The 18,953-nt window shown below is 45.5% G+C and overlaps 1 protein-coding gene across 5 annotated transcripts in view; it reads left to right on the top strand.

Moving 5' to 3' along the window:
* The window catches only part of CACNA1F (calcium voltage-gated channel subunit alpha1 F), a 562,890-nt gene that overhangs the window by 112,605 nt on the left and 431,332 nt on the right, over nt 1-18,953 (top strand). For 3 of the 5 annotated variants that reach the window (XM_085629886.1, XM_085629887.1, XM_085629885.1), the window contains exons 10-11: nt 7,759-7,919; nt 10,975-11,058. In XM_085629886.1, coding sequence (XP_085486012.1) covers nt 7,759-7,919; nt 10,975-11,058 — 245 coding nt within the window. The remainder of the gene's footprint in view (nt 1-7,758; nt 7,920-10,974; nt 11,059-18,953) is intronic. The other 2 variants (XM_085629889.1, XM_085629888.1) reach the window with 1 other exon arrangement.

Raw genomic sequence — 18,953 nt, 5'->3', positions numbered from 1 at the left:
TATGGTCGATAATGAGAGTGAAATGGTTGGGCCACCTTTAGTGCAATACACAAACCTTTTTATTCATTTACAATATTCGACAGTTAAGCTTCCACCCACCCGCAAAAAAGACAAAAAATTACTAAAATGTAAGGCAATTCATTACACAAGGACATTACTACAAAGTCCATCTACATCCCGAAGAAGAGTCGCTCAGATTTTCCAATACAGCTCAAAATCACGTGTCCTTTTTCAATCAATCAAAGCTTTATTTCGATAAAAATTTGTATCATAAAAGCATCAACATACATACATAAAAGATACAATTTATTGTGTGGGAAGAAAATGCTAAAAATTGAATAAATACATTTGACATATGATATGATATTTACAATCAGATAAAAGAGAATTAAATTTCAATATTAGTCCCATTGCTTTTGGTTGAAAAAAGACAATCTAAGAGGAGTAAAATGTAAGGAAACTAAAAGGTCGTGTCAGAACGAAGAGACTTGAACCTAATTATCCAAGACCACCCAAGAAATTTGGCCACACCACAAACCAGCACAGCGCTAGTATCTGTTTGTAGAATTCTGAGGGCTACACGATAGTTCAACGTGCCCAGCTGACTGCAGACCAGACTTAACCACCTGTCTCTTGGGTTTTTGTAAGCTGGGCACTCAGACATGAGGTGTGCAATACTTTCGACCTTCCCACTGCAGCTCAAGCAAGATGCCGGGGTTTGATAGGGAGGCTTCCATTTGTTGGTGTACTCTTGGGTTGGTAATGTGCCCAATCTGAATTGTATAGAGAATGTTCTATCTCTTGGTTTCTGAACAAAATCAAGGTAGGACTCAAGGCTGACAACTTGTTTGTGTAGATAAAAATCTTCTGTTAGTCTGCCTAGGTTGGGATTGCTGATCTCTTGGGTATCGATCCATGCCCAGTAAGCTCTTTTGAGATCAGTCTTGTTTATTAGTTTACCGGACTCCCAAACTTCTCTAAATCCCAACAGGGAAAAAAACCTTCTTGATGTTGCGCAGCCAACCAACTCTATATGAGCCCGGGGTATTTATCACTTCTCTAAGGCCCTCTACATACTTTGATAGCTCAGGGGTACGCCATAAGCGGGCCCAAAAAAGCAGGGGGCGCAATCTTGCCAAGTCCTTGATTGTTCGCCTACCCAAATCACTGAATAAGGGTTTGAGAGGAGTACCCCTTGGGAGTGAGACCAATTCCCTCAAAAATGTATTTTCTGACCTGGAGATTTCTTCAACGTTGTTGAAACCCCATAGCTCGGCACCATACAGAGCTGAGCTAACAGCTTTTGCTTGATAAATCACACGTGTCCTTTTTCCTACATTCGATTGTTAACAGGTAACACAACACTGACAAAACTCTTCAGCTACAGCTCTGAAATAAATGAATGTCTTTAGAACACCTTCCTGTAATTCATTTTTTCTCTTCATCGTTGGGTGCATTTTCCTGCAATTTGTTTGTAATTCCTCAAGTGTTTGTGTAGAAGTGGACGGGACACAATTAGCATTTTCTTTTACAGAGTCATAATTGTCATTCATTTCAATATACTGGACATAAGAGCTCAGCATTTTTCAACTTAATCTACCTATCGGTTGCCAAGTGTAACCTTATCTCGACTCTTACGTGTGGCACATTTCACAACCACAAATTCTTGTGGTAATTGAAGTGCATTCAGTTAATCCCTAATTCTTGGCCCATTTTAAATTGGTGTGCCAGAGGGTATCAAGAACCCATTGTGACCACAGCTGGCCAAAATCATGGCGAACTCCGAAACCGTACTGGCTATCAGTGTAGATTGTGACCCTCAATCCCTTGACCACGCCACATGCTCTCGTAATGGCAATTAATGCTGCTTCTTGTGCTGAAGTTCCATTATACAAGTACGAAGCTTCAACAATGCAGGTCATTCTGCAAACTGTACATGCTGCTCTTGAAATTCCTTGATGGTCTTTCCAACAAGTACCATCTACAAGTAAAATAAAATCAGCCAATTTGAGTGGTACATCTTGAAAATCTGGTCTTGCTTTGGTACATAATTCTGTCACATTGATGCAATTGTGGTCACGATCATTGTCTCCATCATCAATATTGGCTCCATCATGCATTGGCAAGAGAGTGGCAGGATTCAGGGTATTGCAACATGTACTTGAAATATTTTCAGCCGCTAGATTGATCTGTTCACACTTTGTAAGGCAACTACTTGTTAGCTGCTCAGTTTGATTACGAGTCAGCAGCATCTTAAATGAATGAGGGACTAACGCAGTAAGTGTATAACCCATCACAGTGCCTTCACTCTGCTAAACGGCAAGACTGGTCACAGCAATGCTCCTCAGACACCCTGGAAGTATGGCGGCTACAGGAGCTAATGGAGCAGAAAACTAAGGTATTGGCCACTTTGCTTCTCTGTGCTGCTGAGTGAGTACTGCAAGTAAGCACCTTTCTTTCTCATGACAAATAAAGATCTTTTTCGTAACTATGCATTCCAAGAACAGGTGCGGTACAGAGACTGTCTGAGCTTTAGAAATGCATTCATGCATTCATTGTCCCAGGACACCGGATCACTCACATCACTGTGAGTAAGCCTCTATTAATCATTTGCAATCAGGGAGAAGTTTGACAGCAGTAGCCAACCATTCCCAAAATCATTCACACTTCTATTTGAGTTATTGGTTTATTTTTAAAATCACAGAGATGCATTCTGTGAACACCTTCCAAACTCCTGCTTCAATTTTGTGCCCTAGTTAAATACCTTCTTTCTGGCAGGTTTGTAAATGTATCTGAGACACTTTGGGCCCGGGTACGATGTCGAGAGGAAAGCTTTGGACCGGCGGTTGGAGGCTTTCTGCCCAACATCGTAGGTTTCATTCTAATGGCCATGTTAGGTTGACGGCGGTCGGAATGAAACCAGTGGGGGATTCCAACGTGGTTCAGAGAGCGTTGGATGCCAGCATAATCCCCAAATGATGGTGGAGCCAGGCTCGGCTCCACCATCGGGATTACAATGGCACTTTCCAACAGCCAATTCATGTTAGCCTTTCTGACAAGAAAAGGCTGTCGGAAAGTGTCTTAGGGGACCCATAGCAAGGCCCCCTTTTCCCCGACACTCCGCAATGGGGGCTGGGGAGCAACTATTGTGCCCCCCTAAACATCCCTGCACCTTTTTTCTTTTCAGCTTTGGGTACATTTTTCAGCAATTCTTTTTTAATTTCTCAAGTGTTTCTATAGAAGTGGACGGGGCACAGTTTGCATTTTCTTTTACAGAGTCATAATTGTCATTCATTTTAATATACTGGACATAAGAGCTCAGTATTTGTCAACTTAATCTACCTATTGGTTGCCAAGTGTAACCTTATCTCGACTCTTACGTGTGGCACATTTCACAACCACAACTTCTTGTGGTAATTGAAGTGCGTTCAGTGAATCCCTAATTCTTGGCCCTTTTTTAATGGGTGTGCCAGAGGGTATCAAGAACCCTTTGTGACCACAGCTGGCCAAAATCATGGAGAACTCCGAAACCGTACTGGCTATCAGTGTAGATTGTGACTATCAATCCCTTGACCACGCCACATGCTCTGGTAATGGCAATTAATGCTGCTTCTTGTGCTGAAGTTCCATTATACAAGTACGAAGCTTCAACAATGCAGGTCATTCTACAAACTGTACATGCTGCTCTTGAAATTCCTTGATGGTCTTTCAAACAAGTACCATCTACAAGTAAAATAAAATCAGCCAATTTGAGTGGTACATCTTGAAAATCTGGTCTTGCTTTGGTACATAATTCTGTCACATTGATGCAATCGTGGTCACGATCATTGTCTCCATCATCAATATTGGCTCCATCATGCATTGGCAAGAGAGTTGCAGGATTCAGGGTATTGCAACATTTACTTGAAATATTTTCAGCCGCTAGTTTGATCTGTTCACACTTTGTAAGGCAACTACTTGTTAGCTGCTCAGTTTGATTACGAGTCAGCAGCATCTTAAATGAATGAGGGACTAACGCAGTAAGTGTATAACCCATCACAGTGCCTTCACTCTGCTAAACGGCAAGACTGGTCACAGCAATGCTCCTCAGACACCCTGGAAGTATGGCGGCTACAGGAGCTAATGGAACAGAAAACTAAGCTATTGGCCACTTTGCTTCTCTGTGCTGCTGAGTGAGTACTGCAAGTGAGCACCTTTCTTTCTCATGACACAATAAATAAAACGAAATAAAGATCTTTTTCGTAACTATGCATTCCAAGTACAGGTACGGTACAGAGACTGTCTGAGCTCAGAAATGCATTCATGTATTCATTGTCCCAGGGCACCGGATCACTTACATCACTATGAGTAATCCTTTATAAAGGATTTGCAATCAGGGAAAAGTTTGGAATCCACTGACAACAGTAGCCAACCATGCCAAAGATCATTCATGCTTCTTTTTGAGTTGTTGATGGGTTTATTTTTTAAATCACATAGATTCTGTCAACACCTTTGCACTCCTTTTTCAATTTTGTGGCTTAGGTAAATACTGTTTTTATGGCAGTATTGTTAATTTTGTCTGAGACACTTTGGGGTCGATTCCGATCCGGTAAAAAGGCCCTACGAATCGTCGTATGGAGCGTTTTCTCTGTACGACTCGTACCCGATAAACTGCCCGTTTAACCCAGGAAGTACGATTCGTACAGAAAGCCGATTTCTGTACGAATCGTACAAAAGACCGTACGGGTAAAAAAACCATACCAATCATCTCCGGAATAGCCTGTACGTGCCGTCCGTACAGACGTAAGCAACGTTTTACGGCCCAGCTAGTACGATCCATCCCTACGGCACTCCGTACGGCTCTTAATTTACAGGAGCCAAAAACAGCCGTAAAAGCTGATTCCCCAGGGGTACGAGTCGTACAGGCCCCCCCACCCCCCGTATGTACGCACCGTACACCCACCCCCCGTATGTACGCACCTTACTCCCACCTCCGTATGTACGCACCGTACCCCCACCCCCGTATGTACGCACCGTACTCCCACCCCTGTATGTACGCACCGTACCCCCACCCCCCGTATGTACGCACCGTACTCCCACCCCCCCGTATGTACGCACCGTACTCCCACCCCCCGTATGTACGCACCGTACCCTCCCTATGTACGCACGTGTACATATGGGGGTGGGAGTCTGGGCGTACATACGGGGGGTGGGGGTACGGTGCGTACATACGGGGGTGGGGGTACGGTGCGTACATATGGCGGTGGGAGTATGGTGCGTACATACGGGGGGTGGGGGTACGGTGCGTACATATGGGGGTGGGTGTATGGTGCGTACATACGGGGGGTGGGGGTACGGTGCGTACATACGGGGGGGCCTGTACGACTCATACCCCGGGAATCAGCTTTTCCCGGGCTACGAGTCGTACAAACTTCGCTTCGTAGCGGGTAGAGTCATTCCCCGTGTACGGGCCGTTTTCCATACGATTCGTAAATCAGATAGCCGGTCCGGATCGTACTTGCACGCTTGGACTGTCATTTTACCAATCGTACGGAAAAGTGTCCGGGTACGTCTCGTACAACTTTTCCCGCTACGATTCGTACGGAGCGGGCTGATCCGTACGTACTTTTTCCCGTACGAATCGTACTTCACGGGTCGGACGTGACTTGTACGATTCGTACGGAAAATAATACGGATTCGAGTCGTACGGACATAATTTTAAACGGATCGGAATCGACCCCTTTATGTCCATTTTCTGTTACATGATTAAGCAGTGAAATTGTGTCAATTTTGCAGACTTATTGTGTTTTAGATGGGACCACAAGGTCATAAATATACTGAACTAACCCTCAATCACAGGAGAAATGCAAACTCTCTGGATCTTTCTTCAGAATTTGGGAGAAGATTGAAGGACTCTCTGTATAACCCTGTGGAATCGGACACCATACCATTACTCTATTTAAAATCCTAACGTAAAGATATACTGGCTATGCTCATGAAGAGGAATGGAGACAAGCACTTGACACAAATCTATAATGGTAAACCACTCCGTGTCTGCAGGAATTCTGAACAAAGTGACAGCAGGATTTGGTACCACAGGACAACATGGAACCGCAGTATTATTGATTTTGTTTAGGTTGTAATCTGTGCCACTTTCTTTTTGAACAGGCTTTTTAGCAGTTCTTTTAAGATGTCTTGCTAAATCATTTTCTCAGTGGCAGGTGTCATTCCCTCTTCTGCTTCACAAGTAAGCTTGTATTGAGGATTACGAGGATACATCACATTTGGTTTCACTTTGATCTGCCCTGGACTTTTTTATCAGTCCAGTCTCTTTACTAGTAAAATCCCAAACCCCCTCTTTCACTCTGTACCTTGAATCAGGACGTAAGTCCTCATTTTGGGAAAAAAAATAGCAAATTCACTTTTGTCTCTTGTGATTTTATTTGAAATCTAAATCTTCATCCTGTTCTTGAATCGCTCTACCATCCGGTGCGCAATTAATGACACAGTTCTTTTGCACAAAAGATCACAACCCAGTAAATGAACAGGATGCATGTCACACATTATAAGTTGATGGTCATTCTCAGTTGAGCCAATTTCTACAGGAACATTTGAGGACAGGTTAGTGATATGTTTGTTTGTTATACCTTCAACGAGGACTTCTTTTCTAGAGAGGGGTAGGTTGGGAACTTTGATCGGTCTAACTGTGGAGCAGGTAGCACCTCTACCGATCAGCAGTGATACTGGGGGGCCATTCACCTCACCTTGTACATGTGGGACACTCTGCTCTTCCTCTTGGACTGCACCATGCATGCAATTCTCTCCCTTCTATCCCCCCCAAGGCACCGTCATTGTGTCATGTCAAGCACAACACTCGGGCCTATAGGAACTCTGAGTGTAGTAGCAATTTGCAGGAGGGTGTTACTGATTATTGAAGGGTTTTGCTCCAAACCAGGATTATGCATTGTGCATATTATACTGCACCATCGGGCCTGACGGCAAGTTTCCTTTGAACTGCCTTTGATTCTGCGTGTTCTGCACAGACGCCAATTGGGCTGGAGCTGCTGACTGTCAAACCATTCTGGGCCATTTAATTCATGTTCTTTTGCATTTGAGGAACCATTTGTGGCTTGTTTTGTATTCGTTCATATTATATCTACACTCTTCCAGTGTGCAAGCTTCCTACAAAAGTGGTACGGGGTAATTATTCTCTGCATATTAATGTTAGCAGTGCCTATGTTTGAAGCACAGACAAAACCTTTAAATTTTCGCTGTAGAACAACCTTCCCAGGTTGCATAAATTGAAAATCATTTTTCTAAACACCAGCTCCTTGCACGCCTGAATTTGCACCTGGAACAAAAAACAAAATCAACACCAGGATCTAACATATGAGAGCATTTGACTCTATCTGCACTCAGGTTCTCAGGAGCCCTGTGTGGTTAAAAAAGTAAAAAACCCGAGGGCAGTGCCAGCTTTATGAAACTGTTCTTAAACGTTTTCATGTCCCTTAGGTTTCCTTTGATGGTAAGTGTACAGGGTGCTTTGTTTAGGGAAAATGGTTCTTGGCAAAGGGGCATGTTGAATTTGCTGTGGTATGTGAGGGTGTCGGAAGTTGACGTTTGGATACGTTGGCGATGGAAAAGGGATACCACAGGCTTAAGGAGTAGGAATGTGTTCCTGGTTAATTGCTACACTACCCACTGTGCACAGATGTGTTTGAAAGAGCACACAGGTAAGGGTTAACATCCAGACTAATATTTCCATTCCTAACCCTATAGAGAGTTTTCCAAGGAGAGGGAGAAAGCCAAGGCACGCGGAGACTTCCAGAAGCTGCGGGAGAAGCAGCAGATGGAGGAGGACCTGAAGGGATACCTGGACTGGATCACTCAAGCAGAAGACATTGACAACGAGGACGAGGAAGGGGAAAGGAAGCACCACCGTAAGTGTTCTGGTTCCGGTACAGGGTGTTGGTTAGCAGCGGTAGCACAATGATGGACAAGGATGTATTACTGGGAAACTTCTAATTATCTGTTGGTTAGTGACCAGGAGGGTAGTAGAAGTGCCAGCCTTGTGAGAACATAGGCGGACCTCGTGTGTAGAAGCGTGACCCGTGATGGAGAGGCAAGACTGACAAGTCCATGCCTCTTCGTTCTCTGATGTTACGTAGTATTGGCTCTTCCACATTACCTCATGTTAGATTAGTTCTCCAAAGTTAATTCTCGCTGTTCTCCCATTTTCTTTCTTATGGGTTCACACCCCATCTCATGCTGGTTTACTCCCACATAATCATACAATAATTCACTCCCACGTTGTCTTATACTGACTCACTATAACATTCTCTCACACTGATTCACTCCCACCTCTCATGTTGGCTCAGTCCCACATTATCGCATTCTAGTTTATGCCCATGTGACCTCCTCCTGGTTCACTCCACCTTATCACATGCTTGTTCACTCCCACATTATCCAGCGCTGGTTTATTCCCACATGAGCTCCCTCTGGTTCGCTTACTCCTTATCTGATGATGGCTCACTTCTCCTGTAGTTCATGCTAGTTCACTCTCTCTGGTCACTCACACATCATCTTACACTGGTTCACTCCCATAGTTCCTCATTCTTGTTCACTTTCATATTATCTCATGCTGGTTCACTCCCACATCTCACCATAGTTCACTCCCACATTGTCTCATGCTAGTTCACTCCCACATTGTCTCATGCTGGTTCACTCTCAAACCTCACAATGGTTCACTCCCACATTGTCTCATGCTGGTTCACTCCCACATCTCACCATGGTTCACTCCCACATTGTCTCATGCTGGTTCACTCCCACATCTCACCATGGTTCATTCCCACATTGTCTCTTGCTAGTTCACTCCCACATTGTCTCATGCTACTTCACTCCCACATTGTCTCATGCTACTTCACTCCCACATCTCACCATGGTTCATTCCCACATTGTCTCTTGCTAGTTCACTCCCACATTGTCTCATGCTACTTCACTCCCACATTGTCTCATGCTACTTCACTCCCACATTCTCATGCTAGTTGACTCCCACATTGTCTCATGCTACTTCACTCCCACATTGTCTCATGCTGGTTCACTCCAACATCTCACCATGGTTCACTTCCACATTGTCTCTTGCTAGTTCACTCCCACATTGTCTCATGCTACTTCACTCCCACATTGTCTCATGCTAGTTGACTCCCACATTGTCTCATGCTACTTCCCTCCCACATTGTCTCATGCTGGTTCACTCCCACATCTCACCATGGTTCATTTCCACATTGTCTCTTGCTAGTTCACTCCCACATTGTCTCATGCTACTTCACTCCCACATTGTCTCATGCTAGTTGACTCCCACATTGTATCATGCTACTTCACTCCCACATTGTCTCATGCTGGTTCACTCCAACATCTCACCATGGTTCATTCCCACATTGTCTCTTGCTAGTTCACTCCCACATTGTCTCATGCTACTTCACTCCCACATTGTCTCATGCTAGTTGACTCCCACATTGTCTCATGCTACTTCACTCCCACATTGTCTCATGCAGGTTCACTCCCACATCTCACCATGTTTCACTCCCACATTGTCTCATGCTGGTTCACTCCCACATTGTCTCATGCTGGTTCACTCCCACATTGTCTCATGCTACTTCACTCTCACATTGTCTCATGCTAGTTCACTCCCACATTGTCTCATGCTGGTTTACTCCCACATCTCACCATGGTCCACTCCCACATTGTCTCATGCTGGTTCACTCCCACATTGTCTCTTGCTAGTTCACTCCCACATTGTCTCATGCTACTTCACTCCCACATTGTCTCATGCTAGTTCACTCCCACATTGTCTCATGCTGGTTCACTCCTGCATTGTCTCATGCTGGTTCAATCTCACATTGTCTTATGCTGGTTCACTCCCACATCTCACCCTGGATCATCTCACATTCTGACTTTGGTTCATTCTCATATTATCTCACGTTGGTTCACTTCCCCCTTATCACATGTTGGTTCACTTTAACATTATCTCACATTGGTTTACTCCCACATTGTCTCATGCTACTTCACTCCCACATTGTCTCATGCTACTTTACTCTCACATTGTCTCATGCTACTTCACTCCCACATTGTCTCATGCTGGTTCACTCCCACATTGTCTCATGCTGGTTCACTCCCACATCTCACTAGTGTTCATTCCCACATTGTCTCATGCTAGTTCACTCCCACATTGTCTCATGCTGGTTCACTCCTGCATTGTCTCATGCTGGTTCAATCTCACATTGTCTTATGCTGGTTCACTCCCACATCTCACCCTCGATCATCTCACATTCTCACTCTGGTTCATTCTCATATTATCTCACGTTGGTTCACTTCCCCCTTATCACATGTTGGTTCACTTTAACATTATCTCACATTGGTTTACTCCCACATTGTCTCATGGTAGTTCACTCCCACATTGTCTCATGCTACTTCACTCCCACATCTTACCCTGGATCACTCTCACATTCTCATTCTGGTTCATTCTCATATTATCTCACGTTGATTTACTTCCCCCTTATCACATGTTGGTTCACTCTAACATTATCTCACATTGGTTCATAACCAAATTATCATTTGTTTGTTCACTCCCAAAGTAGTTCCTGCTGGTTTACTCCCACATTGTCTTGTGCTAGTTCACTCCCACATTATCTTGTGCTGGTTCACTCCCACATTATCTTGTGCTGGTTTACTCCCACTTTACCTCATTCTGGTTCATTTTACACTTTGCTGCTGTACCATTGGCCACTCGATTTATCCTCAACACTTCTTCTCGGCAGTCCTTGTCAAGCTCCATGCATTGATTTCATGCATGGTTCATGTGTGGTTCATGCGTGGTTCATGTGTGGTTCCATTTGCCTTTTTATTCAGAGTACTTACCGCTGTTTTCATCTACAGATCATTCACATGTGCATTTGTCTGTCCATGCGTCCATCCTTGTGTCTCTTTCACATCCAGGCATCACTCTGGCTGACCTGACGGACGAGAAGAGGGGTCGCTTGAGCTGGCTGAGGCACCGCAGTCACTCTATAGATACTCACAGTAATGTCTTTCTCTCGCTGTGACATACATATGCCCTCCTTGTGATGACGGTGCTAGTGGTACCCGTGATGTAGTTGTGGTGTAACCGTGCTAATGGCAGTGGGGTACATGTATGGTAGACTGTGTTCCTTGTGATGCCGTTTCTCTTAGCACCGCCTCTAAAGGTCATTGGGTGGCCCGGGCCTTGGTTGTGATCACCGCTGGGGAGGGTGGTGCAACTGGTCACCTAACTATGGTGCCACGGATGGGACCCTTGTGATCTGTTTGTAATGACTGAAGACAGGGCCTTGGCACGTTCTTTGTCGTGCCTTTGTAATCTTGCATGATTATCAGACTTTCCCTTGTTAAATTTACAAAATGTTTGCCATTTTGCAAAACGCGAATCCACGTGATTTTTGCTTTCCAGGGAGCGTTTCGAGTAGGAAATGTATCATCAATATCTGCTCCGACATTTTTGTGCAAAGTATTCCTGTATGGAGAAAAGTTGTTCGAAAGACCGACCGATGTTTTTGGCACATTAGGTATAATTTTGAAAAAGATTTGTGCATTTTGCAGAACTTTATTTTGGCAGATTTCACTCACCCCTGTAGAGGTAGACCCATGCCGGTGACATTTTGAGACATTTGCTGCAGAGCTTGCCAGGATGTTGATACCGTGGAAGTAGCGCTCACAGTAGTATAGCAATGATGACGGTTACTGCCCTGATGGGAGCGTAAATGATACCCAAGTGGAGGACACGTGATACCAAAGGAATAATTCCATCAAGGGCTCCTGCTCGGAATAGCATTGTGTCACAAGGCAATCTTATAGTAATTGAGGTGTGCCTCTTGTTGGTAATTAATTCAGTCGCTCACCTGGAATTCACATCCTTCTCATGGGGACCTGCGCAATCGTTCAAGATCCTTACCTGTAGGGATCCATTCTTTACATATGGGGCAGACCTGTACCTTCATTTCCATTTGATTGAGCCCAGCTGATAAGCAAGCACCTTCACGTTAGTTTGGTCCTTTCGGGTGCGGCCATTTGACATAATGTTCTGCTTGGGTTTTCGGATCAGATAGAACCCGCTCATCAGAGCCTCACTAACCCAGACAGAACGTTACCCCCTCCCTAGGGCCTATTTACAATAGTGCAACCACATATATCTACCACCTAAGGACAGGGAATTCCTACTATACATACCAAGACCTCTTATAATCGGCGGCCTCGCAATCCCATACGGATCCAGACCTCTCTGCCCATACGACAGTATCACAAGTGGCGGCCTCGCGATCCCATACGAATCCAGACCTCTCTGCCCATACGACAGTATCACAAGTGGCGGCCTCGCGATCCCATACGAATCCAGACCTCTCTGCCCATACGACAGTATCACAAGTGGCGGCCTCGCGATCCCATACGAATCCAGACCTCTCTACCTAGACGGCAGTCTCAGCACAATCGGCGGCCTCGCGATCCCATACGAATCCAGACCTCTCTGCCCATACGACAGTATCACAAGTGGCGGCCTCGCGATCCCATACGAATCCAGACCTCTCTACCCAGACGGCAGTCTCAGCACAATCGGCGGCCTCGCGATCCCATACGAATCCAGACCTCTCTGCCCATACGACAGTATCACAAGTGGCGGCCTCGCGATCCCATACGAATCCAGACCTCTCTACCCAGACGGCAGTCTCAGCACAATCGGCGGCCTCGCGATCCCATACGAATCCAGACCTCTCTGCCCATACGACAGTATCACAAGTGGCGGCCTCGCGATCCCATACGAATCCAGACCTCTCTACCCAGACGGCAGTCTCAGCACAATCGGCGGCCTCGCGATCCCATACGAATCCAGACCTCTCTGCCCATACGACAGTATCACAAGTGGCGGCCTCGCGATCCCATACGAATCCAGACCTCTCTACCCAGACGGCAGTCTCAGCACAATCGGCGGCCTCGCGATCCCATACGAATCCAGACCTCTCTGCCCATACGACAGTATCACAAGTGGCGGCCTCGCGATCCCATACAAATCCAGACCTCTCCACCCAGACGGCAGTCTCAGCACAATCGGCGGCCTCGCGATCCCATACGAATCCAGACCTCTCTGCCCATACGACAGTATCACAAGTGGCGGCCTCGCGATCCCATACGAATCCAGACCTCTCTACCCAGACGGCAGTCTCAGCACAATCGGCGGCCTCGCGATCCCCTACGAATCCAGACCTCTCTGCCCATACGACAGTATCACAAGTGGCGGCCTCGCGATCCCCTACGAATCCAGACCTCTCTACCCAGACGGCAGTCTCAGCACAATCGGCGGCCTCGCGATCCCATACGAATCCAGACCTCTCTGCCCATACGACAGTATCACAAGTGGCGGCCTCGCGATCCCATACGAATCCAGACCTCTCTACCCAGACGGCAGTCTCATACGACAGTTCATCCTATGATCACCATAACATACAAAAAGGGAATCAGTCTCACTATTCATCAGATCACACAAGGATTGCCAGTTCGAGCATAGCCTGTTCTCAGGTTCGAGGGGCTCCTCTTTCCCTTATTCAGTTACCACTTACCTGATCAGGGTTAACATCTGTTCATGTAGCCGCAGCTGACTAGAAGAATAGGCTACCCTCTCATACAAGAACACGCAGCACATGTTGGTTCACTACAAACTGGGTACTTTATTACTCATTACATACACAATCACATAACATTACGATATAACACATAACCTGCAAAGAAAAGTGAAAGATTAAGTTGTACACTCTAATAAGAAAGGGTCGACATCACCTTAGTAGTATGTAGCCTGCACTCAGTGGTCATCTAGGCTCCCTTCTCGTCTGTGCCTCGGCTCGCCTGGAAGTCACACCTCCGCAGTCACGGATACATGTCTGCACCACTATGCGCTGTTCTCTTCACCCTTCTCCGAGTCACTGGGACCTCTTCCTTCTCGGCTACTCTCTCCTCTCTGGCTATTCTGCTAGGAGAGTATCTGTCTCTCGGTTCTTTTCCGCCTTCAAGATGGCGTCTGTCTTCCCTGGAATAAGTAGTAGCTTTACTGCTAACGGCTAGATGCCGCCTACGGACTGAACATGTAACTGCCTCAGACTTTCACTAATATAGAGGTGCGTTTCCTCATGGAAAATTCCGGCCTGTAACCTGCCGCCCACCAAATTCTTGTACCTCCCCGTACCAAGGACACGTTCCCAGCCGGCCGGCCTGATGTAGTGTCTTCGGCATGAAGAAAAATACAATCCTTCGATAAGGGCCGGCCTGAACCGGTTCTCTCCAAGCGAATAACACCTCATAACTAAAACATTACATTTGACCTAGAAGCATCCCAAGCTGCCGGAGCAGAAAGAAAGATGGAGTCTCTCCCGTTTGAGGCCTACCAGGCCTGAATTCAGCACAGCTCCATGAAATACCCTCACTACAGGACAGGTTATCCCTAATACTAACGAATCTATCCCCTAGGCTATGTGTGCAAGCCCTGATCTATGGGGAAGAGCACAGAATCATGTCAAAGTGCCTAGTAAATAGGCTCCATTCACTACTCTAACCCTTAGACTTGAATGATAAGAGACTGAAGTCACATTCCATCATTGTTCCTCACAAGAAGGCCGGGAAAATCGAGCAGAACACATACTTGCCTGCAAGGTGCCGGGACTCTACTTATGTCCTGATCATGACCACCTGATTGTTTTATGAGGTTGAAACGTAGTAGATACAAAGGATAAATTAGATGATAATCTATGCCAGTATTTCCCAACCTTTTAACTTCTGGGGACCCCCACTTAATCATTACTGGAACCCGGGTAGCTCAACTATTGGAATCCGGGGACACCCTACTGACTCATTACTGGAAGCCGGAGACCCCGACCTAAGCGTTATCGTGATTTGAACCACAAAACAATACACAAACAATGCAGGAAAAGTATTCACCAAACTAATACACAAACAATGACACTTTTTATTTAATTTGTAAACATATAAATAAATAAAAAAATCTACATTTTAATTTTAGTAGAAAGGTGGGAGCTTTTCTAAATTCAACTGAGGTCACTCATCGTTCACACTATATTCTGTTCGGTGCCTCCACGCTGCTCCCACGAATCAATCTCAGGACACTAATTTAATTTTTAGCTTTAAGTTTCAAATGTATTCACATTTACAGTATGTTTTAAAATTTTCAGTTGTGCATTTAGCTTCTTTTTTATGTAAAGTTTATTAATCTGTTAGTATTATTTAATTTTCTAAGTAGTCACAGACCCCCTAAGGAGGCTTTACAGACTCCAGGGTTCCTCATACCACAGGTTGGGAACCACTGATCTACGTCAAACTACTTAGGAATGTATATTAGGAACACTCCGGCTCATTATATACGCCGCCTGATTCCCCACACTTGTGTGTGTAATTTTTTCACTGTCTAATCACTGGAGCATTGTGCACCTTAGAGTTATCCATTTATGCACATATTTATTGCATTTTTGGAAGCAGTCGGCGGCAGAGATGGGAATTGATTCAGCTGTTGAGATAACATTACATGTTTCATATATATTTAAATATGGCACATGTTGTGCGACTGCCTGATTATCCAGGTGTACTGGAAGGCAGTGACTGATAACCTGTATGACGGCACTGAGTAAAGAACCCTTACCTCCCTCACCTAGGTGGTGCCTGTTAAATGTATGGGAGGTGACAGACTTGACCTTGGGGGATAAACTCTGGGGGACGCTCTCCCTCATGGTAGCCAAACGCAATATCGCCAGGAACCTAAGAGCTGCGTCCTGGCCAATGCAGAGAGATCGGCAGATGGACATGGACTGGTGCATGCAAGCGGAAAGGGTGGTGTATGAGGGCAGGGGGTGCCCACAAAAATGGACCAGGATTTGGGGGAAATGGAATGAAAGCAGGGGAATGTTGTGTGCATCTGTTAGTAGAGTTGAGTCAAGGTGAATCTAAATGAATGCAACTGCATGCCAAAGTCCGCCACAGAGATATTTCCAACGGGCTCTGGTAAACGGAAGTGTACAAGACCAGACTGCTGATGCGCTGCATTTTACTATTTTTTATGTGAACATCACTGCCTTGGCTGCGCTATGTATCATATATAGTTTGTATGTAGTACAAACTATATATATATATATATATATATATATATATATATATATATATATATATATATATATATATATATATATATATATATATATATATATATATATAATTTATATATATATTTATATATATGTATGTATATATATACATATAGATACATACACATATTTAACTCTGCAGCTTTTTGAAAGTGTAAAAAATGGCCAGATTAAAATTACTTTTCTTTTAAAACCATAGCATATATACAATTCATGCAATAATAACCAGCTGAGTATAGGAAGCCTTCTCCAAAACCTTTATTTCAAAGTAAAAAGGAACGGGAATATGAGGCATCGTTAACCAATAGGCTACATTGAAAGAGTAAGCATATAAAACAATGCCACTGTGCCTTTAAGAGCCTCACAGTACCCCCTGTATCCCATCATGCTCCACAGGTGACAGTTAAGTCAGTTAATTTTCCCGGCTCCTTCTGCTAGGACCCTGGAGCACAGACTGAGCTCTTCTATGTTTGACTAAAAAGTCAGAAAATTCTGATTAGATTTTGGTAAAAAGCTTTTCATTTGGTAGTTGCCAGTACTTGCATTGCTGACAACTTATTTTCTGACAGAAAATATTTTTTTATCCGTCAAAAATGCCTTCACTTTTTGTGAAGTGTCCTTCCTGTTGTAAGGAGAAGGCACAGACAGATCCTCATGCAGTCTGTATTGTGTGCCCCCCAGAGTCCCTGCTCCCTGACTCCTGTCCTCAAATTGCCAGAAGCTATCAAGGCGCAAACTGTGGACAGGGAAAAAATAAATCTTCATGGACTCCAGCAGAGAGGAACATCCGTAAGAGGCGTTGGGGAATGTTCTTCTACCTCTGAAGAGCCCTCTTCTTGTCCTAAAGAACACCTGTGGGCAGATCCAGAGAAAAACGCCATGGATCAAGGTCCCGGTCAAAGTTAAGAGGTAGGACATCGACAAAAGTGCCTGTTTGATCTCTGTCGAAGACGCCACCGAAAGGGCATTGTTCGCCATCAAAGCACACCCTATGCTCGAAGTTGAAGGCCACATCACCAGTGCGGGACTGTCCATCGACAGTAAGACATTCATCAATGTTGAGACACCATACGTCGATGTCAAGGCACTCATCGATGTCGAGACACCGTACGCCATTAACGTCGTCTGCTCGATGTCATCCGTCTAAGCCCACAGTGTCCAAACCTAGAACACCATGGGAGCATTCGGCACACCCAGCATCGACGCTGAAGAAGCAGTCGGCATCTCCAAAAAAAAGGCCAGTGTCTGCAACATCAGACGCAGAATTCTTGCATTCATGTTCACCTTCCAGACTCCGCACACCTGCTCCAAAGAAGACACCTTCTGCTTGGTTTGTCTCCGATTACTGCCTCCATACCTCCTACTCCAAAAGAAACACCACGTAAACGATCTCAACAATTCAGAAGTCAGACGCATCGCCACACTAGATCAAGGTCTAGGACAAGATCCAGGAGTCAGGGGCGTCGCCACCCGAGATCAAGGTCTAGGACAAGATCCAGGAGTCAGGGGCGTCGCCACACTAGATCAAGGTCTAGGACAAGATCCAGGAGTCAGGGGCGTCGCCACCCGAGATCAAGGTCTAGGACAAGATCCAGGAGTCAGGGGCATCGCCACACTAGATGTAGGACAAGATGTAGGTTCAGGAGGGCCCGGTCTTGCACCAGGCACAGCGGACACCATCTTGGTTCACAACATTAAGATCCTCAGTAAGAGACTATTCTCAGACTCTCTCAGACACACCTCCATCACGAATCACCTGTGAATGACCTCCTAACTTTTAATGAGGTCTTAATCAGAGGTGCCACGAAACTGATTATAGATATCCGGATGCCCACCACCACTTCCTCTGTTTTCTTTTAAATTCTACATCACAGGGCGGCGTTGTGACCACCCCTTCCTCTTGTGCCTGGTCAGCTAGGACCAGCAATGCAGCTATTCCTCACACCAGCAATGTTAATATCCACAACACCCACGATACGTAAAAAATATAAGATTCTGGTTCAGGACCCATCGTTCCTCAGGGCGGATCCTCCTCTGGACTCTGTCATAACAGCAGCTGCGCAAAACTCTCACACTGCTGCCGCGTCTTCATCCATAACTCCACCAGATAAGGAAAGTAAACCGATGGATGCAAATGAATGTGCGGGACCTCTGCATCCTTCATGAAGGTAGCAAGTTCCTCGGCTCTCCTTCGGCACTACGACAGATCCCTCTGGGATTCATGATCAAGATTTAATGACAAGCTGCCCAAAGAGGACAGACAGGACTTCCTGGAGGTTCTTACTGAAGGTGGTCTGGTCACCAACCAGATCATAAGTCAGCTGCAGATGTGACGGGCTTGGTAACTCGTGGTTATGTACATGGTTTATGTGCAAAGCGATCTTCCTGGCTACGCCTCAGAGGACTGAAGCCTGAGGCACAACATTGCATCCTAAACCTTCCATTGTCTGGTAACACTCTCTTCGGTTCTCATGCAGATGAAGAGATGTCCAGGATGAAGACCGAGCTGGACACTCTGAAAGCGGTGGACCTCAAGAAAAAGAAAGAGTTCAGAAAACATTACAGGCGCTATGATAGGGGGTTCTACCAGCGGAGGGTTCAAAGCCCTCACTGGCAGCAGCAACAGCTGCAGCAAGCTCTCACTATCAGCCTCGTAGACCTTCTAGAGGAAGGGGTGCGCAGCAGCAGCAGCAACCAGCAGCACCAGGAAAGTCTGGGGCAAAGCAGTTTGCGGTTACTTCCCCCCTT

This window comes from Triturus cristatus, chromosome 10 (assembly GCF_964204655.1).
Source record: "Triturus cristatus chromosome 10, aTriCri1.1, whole genome shotgun sequence".
Lineage (NCBI taxonomy): Eukaryota > Metazoa > Chordata > Amphibia > Caudata > Salamandridae > Triturus > Triturus cristatus.
Note: the sequence above shows the minus strand (reverse complement) of the source record. Positions and strands in the feature narration are given on the sequence as shown.